Source organism: Carassius carassius, chromosome 6 (assembly GCF_963082965.1).
Source record: "Carassius carassius chromosome 6, fCarCar2.1, whole genome shotgun sequence".
In the NCBI taxonomy this organism is placed as follows: domain Eukaryota; kingdom Metazoa; phylum Chordata; class Actinopteri; order Cypriniformes; family Cyprinidae; genus Carassius; species Carassius carassius.
In genome coordinates this window covers 34,583,790-34,604,078 of record NC_081760.1, presented here as the reverse complement: position 1 = coordinate 34,604,078, position 20,289 = coordinate 34,583,790, and the positions used below count along the sequence as shown (strand labels likewise).

The 20,289-nt window shown below is 41.4% G+C and overlaps 2 protein-coding genes across 3 annotated transcripts in view; one reads left to right on the top strand and one right to left on the bottom strand.

Moving 5' to 3' along the window:
- The window catches only part of LOC132142722 (BTB/POZ domain-containing protein 3-like), a 285,051-nt gene that overhangs the window by 90,486 nt on the left and 174,276 nt on the right, over positions 1-20,289 (bottom strand). The gene's annotated exons all lie outside the window — the stretch shown is intronic.
- LOC132142719 (presenilin-2-like) lies at positions 13,118-18,367 on the top strand. Of its 2 annotated transcripts, none has more exons than XM_059552805.1 (11): positions 13,118-13,264; positions 14,058-14,222; positions 14,358-14,566; positions 15,396-15,537; positions 15,688-15,755; positions 16,015-16,235; positions 16,801-16,899; positions 17,008-17,043; positions 17,206-17,325; positions 17,536-17,651; positions 17,766-18,367. In XM_059552805.1, the coding sequence occupies exons 2-11, from the start codon at positions 14,091-14,093 to the stop codon at positions 17,919-17,921; spliced, it is 1,299 nt and encodes a 432-aa protein (XP_059408788.1). In that variant the 5' UTR covers positions 13,118-13,264; positions 14,058-14,090; the 3' UTR covers positions 17,922-18,367. The 2 variants fall into 2 exon arrangements, with proteins under 2 accessions (XP_059408788.1, XP_059408787.1); XM_059552804.1 differs by having other exon boundaries at positions 17,008-17,058.

Genomic DNA, 20,289 nt, shown 5'->3' with positions numbered 1-20,289 from the left:
TCCTGCTGGAAGTAGCCATCAGAGGATGGGTACATGGTGGTCATAAAGGGATGGACATGGTCAGAAACAATGCTCAGGTAGGCCGTGGCATTTAAACGATGCCCAATTGGCACTAAGGGGCCCAAAGTGTGCCAAGAAAACATCCTCCACACCATTACACCACCACCAGCAACCTGCACAGTGGTAACAAGGCATGATGGATCCATATCCTCATTCTGTTTATGCCAAATTCTGACTCTACCATCTGAATGTCTCAACAGAAATCGAGACTCATCAGACCAGGCAACATTTTTCCAGTCTTCAACTGTCCAATTTTGGTGAGCTTGTGCAAATTGTAGCCTCTTTTTCCTATTTGTAGTGGAAATGAGTGGTACCCGGTGGGGTCTTCTGCTGTTGTAGCCCATCCGCCTCAAGGTTGTGCGTGTTGTGGCTTCAAAAATGCTTTGCTGCATACCTTGGTTGTAACGAGTGGTTATTTCAGTCAAAGTTGCTCTTCTATCAGCTTGAATCAGTCAGCCCATTCTCCTCTGACCTCTAGCATCAACAAGGCATTTTCGCCCACAGGACTGCCGCATACTGAATGTTTTTCCCTTTTCACACCATTCTTTGTAAACCCTAGAAATGGTTGTGTGTGAAAATCCCAGTAACTGAGCATATTGTGAAATACTCAGACCAGCCCGTCTGGCACCAACAAACATGCCACGCTCAAAATTGCTTAAATCACCTTTCTTTCCCATTCTGACATTCGGTTTGGAGTTCAGGAGATTGTGTTGACCAGGACCACACCCCTAAATGCATTGAAGCAACTGCCATGTGATTGGTTGATTAGATAATGGCATTAATGAGAAATTGAACAAGTGTTCCTAATAATCCTTTTAATAATTTTGCTGTATGCCCTGAAGTCCAGCTGCTTGCAGTGCTAGGGTTTTTTGCTACAGAGAGCTTCATCGAGGTTGTGGGAGAGGGCTACGGCCTAATCAAGACCTCGGTGTGGAGGTGCGTCCACACTGTCACCAACGCCCCTCTGTGCCATGCCGGGGATTACATCTGGCTGGCGGCAACACGTCAGGAGGTCCAGGAGGTGCAGCAGGGCTGTCATGACATTGCTGGCATCCCCAGAGTCTTGGGCCTGTTGGATGGCACACTCGTCCCTATAGCCAATCCATCAGTGATTGATCTGGCGTACATATCGTGAAAGGGATACGCGGCCATAAATGTGCAGTTTATAGTAGACCATATATATATATATAGGGTTGTGATCTCCGACTAGGTCGCAAGGTCCAGCAAAACTTCAAGTTCCTCTGACGAGAAGCTTGGTGACCTTTTTTTTTACGTTGCTTCCCCACCACATTCTGTATATAACTCTCTCGGTTTATTGTAGATAGGTTGCTTTTTATTGAAAACATTAACCAATGGCAATCAATACCACATTAAACAAAAGTAACTGCAGCTGCTTGCCAATCAATTCTGATTGTAAAGTACCTTACCATTAGTATAGAAGTGTATTACATAATTTTTAGAGGTCGTTAAACCCATGTCAAGAAGCGGCACAAGTGGCACAATGGGATAAGGAGGGTGGATGATTAGCGAGGTATACTCTGTTCATCTAACCGTCACAACATATGGTGTGAACATATTACTGACCATTTTATAATTTAATTTATAGTCTATATTTTACTGACAACAAACTATGTTAAAATAAATGTGTGGCGGGGGAAGCGTGGTTTAGCGAAGTCTGCAACAGGAGAGCGAATGAAGAGACGAGCGGTGGTAAGTGGTTCAGGTGAGAGACAAGTAACAGCTGGATCTCGTTGCAGTGATTGGCGTGAGGAACCGGTATTTAAGCCGCATGACATCCGGAGAAGGGCGAGAGACCTGAGGACTCGGGGAAGGACACAGCAGCAGCAGCAGCGCTGAAAGTGAATCCTTAGGGACGAGTGAACGAACGTTAACGGGAGTGTTTATGCACATGTGGCGCGACTTTGTTTTCTGTTTTGTTTTCTTTTTAAAAATAATAAAATCTTCCTCGAGCCTCAGCAAGCCGACCCTGGTCTCCTTCCTGTTTGATCACTGAACCTTGCTACAAAATGTTACTGGAATAATTTGAGGAATGTTTCATTTGCATTGAACGTGTTGTCTTTCTTAACGCTGTAATGCACCTTCGCGTGAAATGGAAAATTGATTCCTGAGCAATCGATGCCAACTAATTCAGCACTTTCACTTGGGACAGCGCTTTTGTAACGTCGAACGTAAGCGGCAGCGTGTTAAGAAGCTTCCTAAGGGACACTTAGGGGAACACACTTAGAAACATAAACAACTTTGGTAAGATATATCTTTTGAGGTCTTCTTAGTGCGCTAAGAGTGAGCGTTATCGGGGAACCGGGCCCAGAACTGTAGAACATTGGCAGTACAAATATGTAGCCATTTCTGTAATTTGGTTTTAATTAAGTGTGTGGCTTACCTTTTTTTGAGAACCTTTAATACAAAAAATTATGACATGCCCAATATGCTTCTTCGGCCCATAAAGTTGCTTTGGAGGGCATTTTCTCTGGGTTATATGTCCATAATCAAACATCAGAAAATGTTCTAATGCAAGATTTAGTTAGAGAGTGAATTACTCTTGCCCTCTACATGCTCCTTTTTTTGAGAACCTTTGAAACAAGAAAATGTTGTCATGCCCAATATGCTTTTTCGGCATATACAGATGCTTTGGAGGGCATTTTCTCTGGGTTATATTTCCGTAATACATCATCAGAAAATGTTCTAATGCAGGATCTCGTTAGAGAATGAATTACTCTTGCCCTCTACATGCTCCTTTTTTTGAGAACCTTTGAAACAAGAATGTTATGACATGCCAAATATGCTTTTCCGGCCCATAAAGTTGCTATTGAGCATTTTTTCTGGGTTATATTTCCATAATAAAACATCAGAAAATGTTCTAATGCAGGATCTCGTTATAAAGTGAATGAATTACTCTTGCCCTCTACATGCTCCTTTTTTTGAGAACCTTTGAAACAAGAAAATGATGACATGCCCAATATGCTTTTTCGGCCCATAAAGTTGCTATTGAGGGCATGTTCTCTGGGTTATGTTTCCATAATAAAACATCAGAAAATGTTCTAATGCAGGATCTCGTTAGAGAGTGAATTACTCTTGCCCTGTACGTACTCCTTTTTTTGAGATCATTTTAAACAAGAAAATGATGACATGCCCAATATGCTTTTTCGGCCCATAAAGTTGCTATTGAGGGCATATTCTCTGGGTTATGTTTCCATAATAATACATCAGAAAATGTTCTAATGCAGGATCTCGTTAGAGAGTGAATTACTCTTGCCCTCTACATGCTCCGTTTTTTGAGAACCTTTTAAATAAGAAAATTATGACATGCCCAATATGCTTTTTCGGCATACACAGATGGTTTGGAGGGCATTTTCTCTGGGTTATATTTCAATAATAAAACATCAGAAGATGTTCTAATGCAGGATTTCAGTAGAGAGTGAATTACTCTTGCCCTATACGTGCTTCTTTTTTTGGGAACCTTTGAAACAAGAAAATGATGACATGCCCAATATGCTTTTTCGGCAAATACAGATGCTTTGGAGGGCATATTCTCTGGATCATAGTTCCATAACAAAATATCAGAAAATGTTCTAATGCAGGATTTCGTTATAGAGTGAATTACTCTTGCCCTGTAGGTGCTCCTTTTTTGAGAACCTTTGAAATAACAAAATGATGACATGACCAATATGTTTTGTCAGAATACAGTTAAATAGGGCACGTTTCTTCAACAGCACATCAGAAATTGCAGTAATACAAGATTTTGTGCGACAGTTAAATAATGTATATGTTTATTTAATCTTTTTCAGTAATGGATACATTTTAATTAAGACTACATAAGAGCTGCAAACAATATTATCTTGTTCCATTCATACAGGGTATGTTGAAAAAGACATTGAGTAAGGCATGGAGTTTAAATTAAAAAAAGAACTCTGCCTGAATCACTCACGGGTATCACTTATTGAAACATACAATACATTTTTAAAGAACTATATATTTTTAATGTTCATTGTTAACTGCTGTCTGAAACATGCCATTTTTGTGCAACTGTTCCTTTAAAAAATACAACCAATAGCACTGAGGGGGAAGGATTAACAACCGCTTGACATTTTTAAGGTGGAACGGATAGTTTGGCGAATAAGGAGCTGGCGAATAAGGAGCTGGAGTCAGCCTCGTGATGCTTTGGAGGGCATTTCGACTGGGTCATATTTCCATAATAACACATCAGAAAATGTTCTAATGCAGGATTTCGTTAGAGAGTGAATTACTATTGCCTTCAATGTGCTCCTTTTTTTGAGAACCTTTGAAAAAAGAAAATGATGACATGCCCAATATGCTGTTTCGGCACATAAAGTTGCTATTGAGGGCATATTCTCTGGGTCATATGTCCATAATAAAACATCAGAAAATGTTCTAATGCAGGATTTTGTTAGACAGTGAATTACTCTTGCCCTCTATGTGCTCCTTTTTTTGAGAACCTTTAAAATAGAAGAATGATGACATGCCCAATATGCTTTTTCAGTACATAAAGTTACTATTGAGGGCATATTCTCTGGGTCATATTTCCATAATAACACATCAGAAAATGTTCTAATGCAGGATTTCGTTAGAGAGTAAATTACTCCTGCCCTCTACGTGCTCCTTTTTTTGAGAACCTTTGAAATAAGAAAATGATGACATGCCCAATGTGCTTTTTCGGCATATACAGATGCTTTGGAGGGCATTTCCTCTGGGTCATATTTCCATAATAACACATCAGAAAATGTTCTAATGCAGGATTTCGTTAGAGAGTAAATTACTCCTGCCCTCTACGTGCTCCTTTTTTTGAGAACCTTTGAAATAAGAAAATGATGACATGCCCAATGTGCTTTTTCGGCATATACAGATGCTTTGGAGGGCATTTTGTCTGGGTCATATTTCCATAATAAAACATCAGAAAATGTCAGAGAACCTTTGAAATAACAAAATGATGACATGCCCACTCTGCTTTGTCAGAATACAGTTGACTAGGGCACATGTTTCTTCAACAGAAATTGCAGTAAAACAAGATTTTGTGCGACAGTTAAATAATGTATGTTTTTTAAATCTTTTACAGTAATGGATACATTTTAATAAAGATCTGAAATGACAAAACCATTACATCACAGCTGCAAACAATATTATCGTGTTCCATTCATACAGGGTATGTTGAAAAAGACATTGTGTAATGCATGGAGTTTAAATAAAAAAAGAACTCTGCCTGAATTAGTCACGTGAATCATTTATTGAAACATACAATACATTTTTACAGAACTATGTATTTTTTCCTTTCATTATTAACTGTTATCTGGAGCATGCCATTTTTGTGCAACTGTTCCTTTAAAAAATACAACCAATAGCACTGAGGGGGAAGGATTAACAACCACACGAAATTTTTAAGGTGGAACGGATAGTTCGGCGAATAAGGAGCTGGCGAATAAGGAGCTGGAGTCAGCCTCGTACTGAACGATAGTGTCCTGATCCAGTCATGACAACGCTATTCCTATGCGCTATTTTCAGCCTGCGCTCCAGCTGAGTAATCAACTTTATTTTTACAAATAATTTATATATTTTATATTCAAACTGAAAACATGATGTGATTAACACTCAAGTCATTCAAGTCATCGTGTCTCAAGTCAAGTCAAGTCCCGAGTCTTTAACTTCAAAGTCCGAGTCAAGTCTCAAGTATTTTATTTTTTGTCAAGTCAAGTCACAAGTCATAAAAATAGCGACACGAGTCGACTCGAGTCCAAGTCACCAAGTCACAAGTCCCCATGTCTGGTGGAGAGAAACTCAAGGATTTGGAAGGGCTCGAATCGGACGCTGAGGTTTCTTTGTTTCTTTTTGATAGGTGAGTAACGTTGATTTTGCGTTGTTTCACACAACTTATCCATGTTGGCTTTTGTTTGAATTTGCTTGTGTGTCATCTTTGCTTGTTTCCGCGATCGTCGTTGCCATGGTTGCATATGTATGTGTGGGGTGAAGATTTCAAAATAGGGGCGAGGCATGGTGGCCGAGAGAGCTCAACTTCACAAAACACATTCAAATAGAAAAAGCACCAGCAAATTAAGAAAACATCTTCATCAGTTTGACAGCACACATGCTGCAAATACTCGCAACACAACGAAATACAAAAACATACGGAGCCCCTCTGGTCCCACTTTGTCAAAAAAAAAAATATATATAACTAACTCGTGGCCTCAAGATACTAACTCGTGGCCTCAAGAAAAGTTAACTCGTGGCCTCAAGATAAGTTAACTCGTGGCCTCAAGATAAGTTAACTCGTGGCCTCAAGATAGTGAAGTGTCTGACACATGGACCCTTTGTTATTAAACTGGACCCTGTACTGTAGTGCAATGTAATACTTCACATTCTGGGCAATATTATCTGTTTTAATATTCAGTGTAATATAATTTGCTGCAGTTCTGTTTCTATTTATTTACTAGTACTGTTCATCACAATCAATTCAATTCAGTTAATACAGTAATGTAAATCTTCAACTTTAGCATGATAATTATTATATTATATAAATTATATAAATATTATATAAATTATAGAATGTTTTATATATAAATGTGAAATAACTAAAATGTATTTTTCAACCTTTAATTGTTTTTAGATTATATAAATTATATAATGTTATATATATATATATATAAATGTGAAATAACTGAATGTCACATATATGAAATAACTAAAATGTTTTTGTCAACTTTAGCATGATAATTAATTATATCATATAAATTATAGGATGTTTTATATAAATGTAGAACACACCGATCCCATTTATACACTGCTCAGGAATGTAATGGGAGGGGGAGACACACACACACACACACACACACACATAACCGTATAACTGGGATAAAGTTCAAACAAGCTAGCTGGCACAAACTTCAAACAGCGTAGGGGAGGGTTTAATAAAACCCTTGTGGTCAACGCCAGAGTCCTCCAGGGCGGAGCGGAAGACCACCACAACCATGTAGTCAGGGCAAGCGCCCCCCAGGGCGGAGCAGAAGACCACCATGTCCGTGTGGTCAGAGCGGAAGCCCCCCAGGGCGGAGCAGAGGACCACCACGTCCTTGTGGTTGACGCCAGAGTCCCCCAGGGCGGAGCAGATGACCACCACGTCCTCGTGGTCGATGCCGGAGTCCAACAGGGCGGAGCAGAAGGCCACCCAGTGACTTGACCTGACTCAGAAAATTCAACGGTGACCAGCCTTGTCTCTGGACAGTCCATGGTACCTAGCCCTGGGTCTGGAAGGTCATCACTGACTAGCCCTGACTCAGGAAGATCATCAGTGACTTGACCTGACTCTGAAAGGTCCACGATGACTAGCCTTGTCTCTGGAAAGTCCATGGTACCTAGCCCTGGCTCTGGAAGGTCATCGGTGACTGGCCTTGACTCTGGAGGGTCATCGGTGACTGGCCCTGACTCTGGAGGGTCATCGGTGACTGGCCCTGACTCTGGAGGGTCATCGGTGACTGGCCCTGACTCTGGAGGGTCATCGGTGACTGGCCCTGACTCTGGAGGGTCATCTGTGACTGGCCCTGACTCTGGAAGGTCAACGGTGACTAACCCTGAATCTGGAGGGTCCACAAGCACCTGACTAGCCTCTGGAAGGTCAACCGGAACCTCACTCAACTCTGAAAATTCAACAGTCACCTGACTCGACTCTAGAGGGTCAACCTGGAACTGACTCAACTCTGGAAAGTCAATAGCCACCTTACTTGACATTAGGACTGCCTGTGGAGACGTGAGACGCCTCAGCATCGGGCACCACCTCGGCCTCCGGAACAGCATCGGGCACCACCTCGGCCTCCGGAACGGCATCAAGCACCGCCTCGGCCTCCGGAACGGCATCAAGCACCGCCTCGGCCTCCGAAACGGCATCAGGCACCGCCTCGGGAACGGCATTGGGCACCGCCTCGGCATCGACCACCACCTCTTCCTCCGGAACAGCATCGACCACCACCTCGGCCTCCGGAACAGCATTGGTCACCGCCTCGGGGACGGCGACGGCCTGCTCGGGAACGTCCTCCTGGACGGCAGCGGTCCGCTCGGGAACGTCCTCCTGGACGGCAGCGGCCCGCTCGGGAACGTTCTCCAGACTTTGAGGAACGGTAGACGCCTGTCTCCTCCTCCTCCGCCCTCTATGATGGCGAGTCGGTGGCAACTTGTCTGGAGACTCAGGCGTTGAGTCAGCCATCTTGTGCTGTGGCGCTGGGCTGGCGGCCATCTTGTGCTGTGGCGCTGGGCTGGCGGCCATCTTGTGCTGTGGCGCTGGGCTGGCGGCCATCTTGTGGTGACTCTGGAGGGTCATCGGTGACTAGCCCTGACTCAGGAAGATCATCTGTGACTTGACCTGACTCTGAAAGGTCCACGATGACTAGCCTTGTCTCTGGAAAGTCCATGGTACCTAGCCCTGACTCTGGAGGGTCATCGGTGACTGGCCCTGACTCTGGAGGGTCATCGGTGACTGGCCCTGACTCTGGAGGGTCATCGGTGACTGGCCCTGACTCTGGAGGGTCATCGGTGACTGGCCCTGACTCTGGAGGGTCATCGGTGACTGGCCCTGACTCTGGAGGGTCATCTGTGACTGGCCCTGACTCTGGAAGGTCAACGGTGACTGGCCCTGACTCTGGAGGGTCATCGGTGACTGGCCCTGACTCTAGAGGGTCATCGGTGACTGGCCCTGACTCTAGAGGGTCATCGGTGACTGGCCCTGACTCTGGAGGGTCATCTGTGACTGGCCCTGACTCTGGAAGGTCAACGGTGACTAACCCTGAATCTGGAGGGTCCACAAGCACCTGACTAGCCTCTGGAAGGTCAACCGGAACCTCACTCAACTCTGAAAATTCAACAGTCACCTGACTCGACTCTAGAGGGTCAACCTGGAACTGACTCAACTCTGGAAAGTCAATAGCCACCTTACTTGACATTAGGACTGCCTGTGGAGACGTGAGACGCCTCAGCATCGGGCACCACCTCGGCCTCCGGAACAGCATCGGGCACCACCTCGGCCTCCGGAACGGCATCAAGCACCGCCTCGGCCTCCGGAACGGCATCAAGCACCGCCTCGGCCTCCGGAACGGCATCAGGCACCGCCTCGGGAACGGCCTCGGGAACGGCATCAAGCACCGCCTCGGCATCGACCACCACCTCGTCCTCCGGAACAGCATCGACCACCACCTCGGCCTCCGGAACAGCATTGGTCACTGCCTCGGGGACGGCGACGGCCTGCTCGGGAACGTCCTCCTGGACGGCAGCGGTCCGCTCGGGAACGTCCTCCTGGACGGCAGCGGCCCGCTCGGGAACGTTCTCCAGACTTTGAGGAACGGTAGACGCCTGTCTCTTCCTCCTCCGCCCTCTATGATGGTGAGTCGGTGGCACCTTGTCTGGAGACTCAGGCGTTGAGTCAGCCATCTTGTGCTGTGGCGCTGGGCTGGCGGCCATCTTGTGCTGTGGCTCTAAGCTGCTGGCCATCTTGTGCTGTGGCGCTGGGCTGGCGGCCATCTTGTGCTGTGGTGCTGGGCTGGCGGCCATCTTGTGCTGTGGTGCTGGGCTGGCGGCCATCCTGTGCTGTGGCGCTGGGCTGGCGGCCATCTTGTGCTGTGGCTCTGGGCTGGGGGCCATTTTGTCTGGAAACTCAGGTGTGGTTGCTGCATCCCACTGAGCACGATCGCGCAGGTAATGGGTAAACCCCCAAAAGTCCAGGACCTCCAACCCCTTCATCTCCCATTGAGGCAAAGGGTCATCCAGGCAATCATTAAATAAGTCTTTCAGTGCTGCGTCATTATACCCTAACCCGACTGCCATGGTCCAAAACAATTGTGCCAGGCCACCCACCTCACTCCCCCTTTGACGAAGGGTGGTTAAGTTCCGGAATCTCCCCCTCCGTTCCTCCATGGTGGCTGGGGAACAGATTCGAAATCCCACACCGCTGGATCTAGGCATGACGGAGTCCTTCTGTCACGTACGGTGATACAAGAAACACGGGAGAGATCCAATTGCAGGTGTGAGATTTATTAAAAGGGCAAATCCAAAGGGGTAAACAGTCCAGGCAGGGTCAAAACCAGAAAATCCAAACACATAGAAACAAAACAAGAACACATAGGAAGAGCAGACTCTGGGAAGTATCAATCATACGACAAGGACTCCATCACAAAGACTCAGACAGACCAGGTATAAATACACAAAAGGATAATGGGGAAACTGGAGACAGGTGGGGAACAATCAATTAACTAAACAAGGAGGAAGGTGACCAAATAAGGAAACAGGAAGTGATAATATGATAAACACCGTGGGAACTGAGGACACCTAGTGGATACCCAGGGAACACAACCCAGACACTGTGACAACCATGATTTAGAACTAACTAGGTCAATAGGGTAAAACTTTCTGTCAAAACCACATGATCGATGCGTGGGGAGTGTTTCCTATACCGTTCTAACTACCCGTCAAAATATATAATTTAGAACTAACTAGGTCAATAGGGTAAAACTTTCTGTCAAAACCACATGATCGATGCGTGGGAAAGGGTCATAGGTTAACCCTTGAACTCATTCCGGAAGTTCAACCCATCCATCATAAGGTCACCGTAAGTTCAACCTGTCAAAAGGTCAAAGGTCAAAGTCATAAATCATCTTGACAGAAGGTATACTATAAGCACTACTCATAGGCTATGTTTAGTTTTTGTAAGGTAAGTTGTAAAAGTAAGTTACCGTTCACAGTTACAGTAACTGTGTATTTAGTCAGCTTATTTAGGCTAATAATATCCACACACAAAAAAAGCTAAGTAATTGTATGACCAGGATTGTTAAAATAAACAAAGATCTTTTCAGAGCACACATTGATAAATTATGTCCCAGCCATATTTGTCACTTTACGGTTCCCTTAAATATTTCTGATGTGGTCTGTGTTTTTGCAGCACATTTCTTTATTTGTTTGTATTGTGAGTATTTGCAGCACGTGTTGTCAAACTGATGAAGATGTTTTCTTAATTTGCAGGTATTTTTGTCATTTGCAGTTTAGCTCTCATGGCTAACATAGCAGGTCCTGTTGGGGTATGGGTGTGTTTGTTTTGGTGCTAAAGAATCGGGTCAGGGCAGATGCAGGCTGAAGCACAATAATAATCTAACCATTACTTTGTACCCACCTTCTCACTACAAGCTGTTCTGTTGTCAAACACACGACGATGGTGCTGCCACTGACATTTATGTTCTCTGTGTGTGTATGTGCTGTGACTCTTGACCCTGGGGTCCTACGAGGAGCTGGTAGCTGCCTCAATTGTGCCTGTAGCAGTAACCATAAGGATCATATACAGGTGCATCTCAAAAAATTTGAATCTCATGGAAAAGTTCTTTATTTTTTGTAATTTAATTTAAAAAAGCTAACTTTCTTATATTCTAGATATATTGTACACAGACTGAAAGTAGGAAACTTTGAAAGAAAAATTTAAATCCAAAGTAGGTTTAATTATGCACTCAATACTTGGTTGGGGCTTCAGTTTGGCGTGGCATGGAGGTGATCAGCCTGTGGCTCTGCTGAGGTGTTATTGAAGCCCAGGTTGCTTTGACAGCGGCCTTCAGCTCCTCTGTATTGTTTGTCAGATGTTACTTGTCTTCCTCTTCCCAATACCCCATAGATTCTCTGTGAGGTTCAGGTCAGGTGAGTTGGTTGGCCAATCAAGCACAGCAGTATAATGGTCAGCAAACCACTTGGAAGTGGTTTTGGCACTGTGCGCAGTTGAAAAATGAAATCAGCATCTCCATAAAGCTTGTCAGCAGATGGAAGATGAAAGTGTTCCCAAAATTCTCCTGGTAGATGGCTGCATTGACTTAGAACTTGATAAAACACAATGGAGCAACACCAGCAGACATCATGGCTCCCCAAATCACCTCTGACTTCAGAAACTTCACATTGGGCTTTGGATTCTGTGCCTCTCCAGTTTTCCTCCAGATTCCAGACATTGATTTCCAAATGAAATGCTAAATTTACTTTCATCTGAAAAGGACTGTGGACCACTGATCAACAGTCCAGTTCTTTTTCTCCTTACCCCAGGTGAAATGCTTCTGATGTTTTTTCTGGTTCAAGAGTTGCATGGTTCTAGGAATGTGACAGCTGTAGCCCTTTTCCTGAAGACGTCTGAGTTTGGCGACTCTTGATGTGCTGACCCTAGCTTTAGTCCACTCCTTGTGACACTCTTCTAAGTTCTTGAATTGGCTTTTCCTAATAATCTTCCCAAGGATGTGGTCATCTCTGTTGCTTGTGCACCTTTTCCTACCACACCTTTTCCTTTTAATCACCTGTCTGAATATATTTTGATACAGCACTCTGTGAACAGCCAGTCCTTTCAGCAATGACCTTCTGTGGCTTACCCTCCTTGTGGAGGGTGTTGATGATTGTGTTGATGATTGTCTTCTGGACAACTGTCAAGTCAATATTCTTTACCATAAGTGTGGTTGCATGTTCTGAACTAGCCCAGGAGGTACCCTGTATTTATACTCAAAATTAATCAAACTATTCAAGCTCAAAATAGAATATAAAAATTTTTGAGATACATAATTATTTTTTTTTTAAGCTGTAAGTCGTAACCATCAGAATTTAAACAAAAAAATATTGAAATATTTCAGTTTGTGTGCAATGAGTCTAGAATATAAGAAAGTTTGCTTTTTTGAATTAAGTTACAAGACCATTTCTATGATACTCAAATTTTTTTAGATGCAATTGTACTGTCGTCTATGACTGAGCTGGTGATTTTTCAGGACTGAATTTTATTTTTTACTGCTGAGCAGCTTGGTCCCCCCCAGTTAAAAAATCCCATCTGCGCCCCAGTGACGTGAAATGTCAAGTATAGGTCTCTGCAGTAAAGTAATGGGAGTTACCAGATCAGGGTGTTTTTACACCATGATACCTGATTGGCCGTAATAGTGGTTTAGGGGTGGGGTTGGGTTAAAGGGGGATCATTTTGATTGCATGATTTACAAACACCCACAAGGTGATAAACGCCCACTTTTGCTCTGAAGAGACCTGAAATGTGGTCAGTTGACGTCACGCGCTCACGTGGGGTGGTGAGAATCAGCTGATCGGCATCACTTCCTCATTGGGATTCGCGATGTTTTGACGGAGTCTTTCTGCAAATATCGCTGCTGGATTGTCATTCATGTAAATACGGTCGCATTTGAAGGTATCTCATTATTCTACTCTGTACGCTTCATCAGATGTGGTTTTACTTCAGACGCGGGGAGAAGCTGGGTTTCCAGACACATTACAGTCTGTCTGGACGCGACAAAGCGACCGTTGAAGATCACTTTAATTACGTGTCAATACGTCAAAAATAGAACGCAGCAGCAGTGTTCTGTCGGGGATTTGTCGCGCCGCTTCCAGTGTAGACTGCGTCACTGATTATAATAAGTTCTATAGTATTTTGTCGCGCCGCTCGCGTCCGGGTGGGGTGGGGGGGTTGTTACATTGTAAATGGGGATAAACGCGTGTGTTAGTCCCAATTAAAAATGATTATTCGTTTTAAAAGATCCACGTTTTTTCTGTCTTTAATTTGTAGTCCATTTATTGAAGAACAGTAGTACTATTATGGAACATTGTCAGATGGTAATGTCTTATTAACATATGATTTGGAAATTTAGCCGATACAGATGGATATTTTAAAATCTATTTTCTTCTGTCCGTTTCATAAGTGTTCACACTGAAGCTCCAATCTATCATATTTCATCCCTAAAGAACGTCACTAGAGAAACACGATACATCAGCAGCATATCTATATATATATATATATATATATATATATATATATATTCATTCCACTATACTAGTATAGGATTATCTTTTTCATAAACCATGGTACTTAAAAGCCACAAGGCATTACTATCATGCTAAAGTCCACAAAAAATGAAACTGTGGTGTTACTATTGTTTTTCTATGATTCTGACACTTATTCATCTGATGTGATTTGCTTGTTGTAGCTCTGGGCATTTGGCTTCTGTCACCTTCTCTTCATGAATACCTCGGACAGTGAAGAGGACTCCTACAACGAGAGGTCTGCTCTGGTCCAGTGCGAAAGCCCAACCATCCCCTCGTACAACCAAGATCATGATATGTCTCTCCCCCAGGAAATAGACAGCAAACCGGTAAGTGGACATGAGTTCTCCTTCCTCTCTTTTGAAAGAGCTTGACGTGTGCTTATTTAGAGTTGTTACATTGCGTCTGATCCGTATCTGGATCCACAAATCAAATTTTACTCATCCTCTCCTTTAATCCCGCAGCGTAGGTCAGTCAGCTCAGGTTTGGACGAGCCAGGGCCGGTGGAGCAAGAGAGAGCGGCCACTCCTGATGGAGAGGAAGAGGAGCTGACCCTCAAATATGGCGCTAAGCACGTCATCATGCTCTTCATCCCGGTCACGCTCTGCATGGTGGTCGTGGTGGCAACAATCAAGTCCGTCAGTTTCTACTCGGAGAAGACCTCACAGCGGCTGTACGCGCTTTGCTACCTGTTCAGCCAAAAATGAAAAAAATCTGTCATTTGTTATTCATCATCATGTCGTTCAAAACTTATATGCTGTTATTTTTCCATGGAATTTTGTTTTAGAAGGTATATTTCATCTTAAAAAACAAAAATCTAAAATATCAGAAGTTATCAGCCATAACATTAAAATAATTAATGTCGAGCACTAAAAAGCACAAGTCGAAGCATGATTTAACAGTTTTGTACCCATCTTAGCCACAGAAAAATGTTAAATATGAAAGTATCTGCTTCTAATATTAACTGATTTAGGCAGATCCAGATCCAGAAATGCTATTACTGGTCTATACGATATTGCTATTGAAATGCTGAGCATTATTTAATAAAAAGTAAAATGTTTTTTTAGCATTAAGTTTTTTATTTTTTTATTATAATGTTAAAAACATAATACAAAAAAATAAAAGAACAAAAAATAAATAAAATCAAAGAAAGATGTTTTTCTGTTTTACTGCCTTAGAAAAAATTTTGTTTTGTTATTTTTGTTTTTTTAATATAATATTCACTTTTTTAAATGTAAACAAATATATATTTTACATTTTCATTTGCTTTCATTTACTTTTTTTTATTCTATTTTAATAATATTATAAAATGTATAAAATACTAATATTCTTATCATCATCATCATATAGTTATCATATAGTTATGTGTCTCAAAACAAGTAACAAACCAAAAACAGATTTGAGGGTGAATGAATGATGACAGAGTTTTCTTATTTCAGTCAATCCTTTACAGAGAAGCAAATATGTATGCAGTGAAGTCATGGTTTGTGTGTGTTTTGCAGCATCTACACGCCGTTCGAAGAGGATCCGAACTCTGTCGGTCAGAGGCTCTTGAACTCGTTCCTCAACACCATCGTCATGATCAGTGTCATTGTCTTCATGACGATAATACTGGTGGTGCTTTATAAGTATCACTGCTATAAAGTGAGTTCCTCTTTATTACTACAACACTATCGAGTTCTGTGGTTTTGACTGGGACTTTATGATTATAACACTATAACTAAACTAGTCCAGTCTGGTTCTAAAAATCCTAGCTGTGTTTTCTGAGAGGTGTTTATCTGTGTGTGTGTGCAGTTCATTCATGGCTGGCTGATTCTGTCTTCACTGATGTTGCTCTTCTGGTTCAGCTTCATGTATCTGGGGTGAGATTCTGCTGAGCTTTCCTTTCTTGTAATATTGCTACTGTATGTGACTGATCTCGTACAGCAGGATGTGTCAGTGCTAGACGATATAGCTGAAAACATTAGCTGAGGAATTAAAATACATGATATTTTTAGCCTTTCAATAGGGCTGCTTTTTAATCATGATCACAATGTTTGGAATTAATATAATGATTATGATTTTTGCCAAATCATTTGATTTGATTTAGTTGATTCAAATGTGTTGTCAAACCCTTTTCAGCGAGGTGTTCAAGACGTATAACGTGGCAATGGACTACCCAACGTTAGCGATGATCATCTGGAATTTCGGCGTAGTGGGAATGATCTGCATTCACTGGAAAGGGCCGTTGCAGCTGCAGCAGGCTTACCTCATTATCATCAGTGCCCTCATGGCTCTCATCTTCATCAAATACCTGCCCGAATGGTCAGCATGGGTCATACTGGGAGCCATCTCCATATATGGTACGGTGCCAGAAGATTGACCACAAACCACCTGCTTCTGCATTTGTTCTTCAACTTCTGTGTGTCACATCCTATACTGTGACTCTCATTCACATTTAGAACAAGGATTATTATTTCTTTCAGGGTATAATCAAACCAAAAATAAAAATTCTGTTATGATTTAATCTATAATCACCCTTGTTCCAAACCTCTTTGACTTTCTTTCTTGTGTGGAACAATACTGAAATAATTCTGTGAAGAATGTTGGTAACAGTTTTGGTTCCCATTGACTTCCATTGTATTTTTTCACCTATGGTTACAAACATCTTTCAGAATATATTCGTTTATGTTCTGTAGAAGAAAGAAACGCATAAATTTTAGGAACAACATTAGTACATTATAACAGAATTGTAATTTTTGGTATCCCTTATTAAAAATTCAGTTCTTAAAGATACAGAACATATATTTTGTATTTTTTTGTAGTGATACAGAAATGTCGTCTTCTTTTTTTTTTATCACTTAAAATGCTCATATCCGTGGGATTAGTGAACATGATTGTTTCACTGTTTGTGTGTTTATTTTCCAGATCTGATAGCGGTACTCTCACCAAAAGGCCCGTTGAGGATGCTGGTTGAGACTGCTCAAGAAAGAAACGAGCCAATTTTCCCTGCGCTCATATATTCATGTAAATCCTGAAAAATTAAACCCAGAACATACAGCATACAGACTCGCAACATTTGGGATAAGTCCAGTCAAGATGGGCCATGCACTAATAAAAGTCTTTCTTTCTCAGCTGCCATGGTTTGGATGGTTGGAATGGCTGATTCTAGTAATTCAAATTCTGGTGAGCTGCATTTATTTTTTATAATTTACAAGCACTTTAATAATATTTTAGTACTTTTCACCAAGACCTTGAAATTGTTTGTTTAGAAAGTGGAATATAATCTCTTTAACCTAGATAATGGTGAATAAGCTGTTGTTGTCCTCTCAGCTGATCAAAGGCAGCGTAATGAGGGCGGAGCCCTGGCACAGGAAGGGGTGGAGTCAGAGGATGATGCAGCTCTGGGAGGGAGGCGGCGGTTTTCAGCAGAAGAAGATCTTGAAGAAGACCGTATGTGGTTTCTGTGACTACAGCCTCAGTGTCATACAGATCATATTCTTTGCTTATAATACTTAACTGTGTAGAAAATGTCCAGTGACAATGAGGTGAACTAGTTAAAAATGCCCCAGGGAATCAAAGGAAAACTAACATATAGGTTGAATTATTTTTCATTCTAGTGTCATATGCTGAAATGCCTGTTGGTTGACTTCTGTCTCACAGGAGGGGTGAAGCTGGGTCTTGGTGATTTCATCTTCTACAGTGTCCTGGTGGGAAAGGCGGCTGCCAACGGAGGAGACTGGAACACCACACTGGCCTGTTTCGTGGCCATTCTCATTGTGAGTAGCTCAACTACAATGTGAGATCCATCATGGCATGTGAACAGCTCACTAGGTTTTGAAACGGAGCAGAAGAAATGGCTGATGTTATGTTGTGTCCTGGTTGTTTTGCAGGGACTGTGCTTGACGCTTCTCCTGCTGGCCATTTTCAAGAAGGCTCTGCCGGCTCTTCCCATCTCCATCACCTTTGGCCTGGTCTTCTACTTCTCCACGGACAATCTGGTACGGCCCTTCATGGACAGTCTGGCAGCCCACCAATACTACATCTGACAGAAACCCACTGACACATGAAGGGCTTTATCAGAAAACAGTCTTTATGTTTCAGTGAGATTCATACATTTTTAGTTCCTATGAATCTGCAAGGTTTCTGATATTTCTGATACGCTCTAGGTGAGTGAATGAACGTGTAAAATGTGTCAAAACAAGTAAACCGATTTCATTTGTGTTTTCATGCATCCTTGCATTGGCATTTTGGCTTTTTTTTTTTAAAAGCTGCACATCAACTCTTAAGAGTATACAGTGATTTACTCTTCTTTTGTACTTACTGACAAAGTAAATAAAGGCTCTTTTTCATAAATAACTTATAAAGAGGAGAACAGCTGCTAGATTCAGTCGTGAGACAGAAGCCTGAATATGTGGCCTACGTGCAGCTGATGTTCTGTGTGAGTGCTGTAGGTTTGTCAGCGGTTACAGCATTATAAACTAATCACACAAATAGTTTTTCCTGCATACTTTAATTTGTATAATCATTAACTTTATGGCAGGTTGAAATCATGATTTTGGCAAGCAGAATATGATCCTGGATCAGCATATTTGATTTGACCTACATAAGGCTGGGTGATATATTTGATATTCAGAAATATTCATTTTTTATTTACAATTACATTTCACAATGTTTCATTTTGTTTGCAGCACATTGTTCTAAGCCTAGAAATAACACCTGAAATAGAACACGTTAACAATTCCAGATTGCTACAAATGGTTGGTACCAAACCGCAATGTTGAGAAATGTGATTTTATTCTTAAAGACATAAATGTTTTGGAAATGTTGTGTTTAAGTAGCTTTAAAAACACAGAAATAACACTTAACTAGAAAAACCAGAGCGCACTGCAGCATTTGTAAAAATGTCCTGCGACTGAAGAGTGTTAATGCAAAGGTGTTTTAATACTAGTGTTTCTCATTTACTTCTGTAGCAAAAATGGCCTTAAAGTATATTTTAATCAGTTTGAAAGGTCCATTTCACTAAATTAAATTAAAAATATTCAGTGATCATTCATTACATATTCATATTAAATTTTTTTCATGTATTATGATTTTAGTAAAAATATGTTGGTAAATATTGCTATTTATTACTAGGCAAAAGTAATGCTTTAACATTAATTAGCAAAGAGCAATACAGTTTAGTTAACATTAACAACTATTCATTGTTAGTCAATGTTAGCTCAGTTCCATCAATTAATATGAATAGAGACAACTTTTGATTTTAATTGTGTTTCAGTAAATGTTTTAGTTAACGTGAACTAATATGAATAAATGCCATAGAAGTCTTTTTCATTGTTGGATCATGCTAACTAATGTAGTCAACCATGTACTAATGCAGTAACTTTATTTTAAAGTCTTACCCAAATTCATAAATATCAAGATATCAATTGAATAATGTCAAATGGCCTAAGCTAAGAAAATGGTCAAATTTCCTGAGCTGTATCACCCAGCTCTAGTCCTGAAACATGATCAAAATCAGTTGCTGATGAAACACCTTTGGTTGAAATGCACATTTGCAGGCATCAGTTTACAAATCAAAGCTTTTGGTTTACATTTATCTACAAACTGTGCAAATAAGTACACTGGGAACGTATATCTAGGATTTCTTCTAGACCCATTTCAGGTATGCCAGATCTTAGAAATTGTTGGTGCCTTGCTTTGTTGTTTTTCTGTGCCATCGAAATTGCACACGAGAGCTAGTGCACTGGAGTTGCAATATGTTAGAGACGGAATACTTTTACTCTAGTTTACTAAATTTCAGGTCAGTAACAATGTAAAAAACAATTTCTTGTTTTTCACAGCATCCTCAGTTAAACATCATACTCAATGTAAAAAGTCATCTATAATTTTAGTATGCATTTTCTCAAACTGACTGAAAACGTGTTGATCCTTTACTGTATAGTCATTTGCTGTAAATTGATCCCCTCTCGGCTTTATAAACATGTTCCTTTTTTTATCAGCTGTTACCTGAATGGAAATAAACGATTGCCATCCCACGTTTTTATACTGCTTTACAAATATAGAGACCTTTCATGGACATGGTGATTACAGCTGCTTGAGAAACAGATGTGCTTTGAGTGATTTAGGAATATTTTGCATATGCTGAGAGCGTTCAATCTTTATACTGAAGAAAGAAATTATATTTACTACAGATTCAATTTGGAATTGTTTTTATATGTCCACAGTTAAAAGGATTTGTTTCCCTTTCTCTCTCATTTTTGTTATTGTTACGCACAATGCCTGCTGTTGTGTAATAATAAAATATCAAGCTAATAAATGGGAATTAATGATTTTTCCTATACTGGAACTTTGTATATGCCAAGCCAATTTAGTGTAAGCTTTAGCTGCCTTGTCAATTACCAAATAAAGAATAAA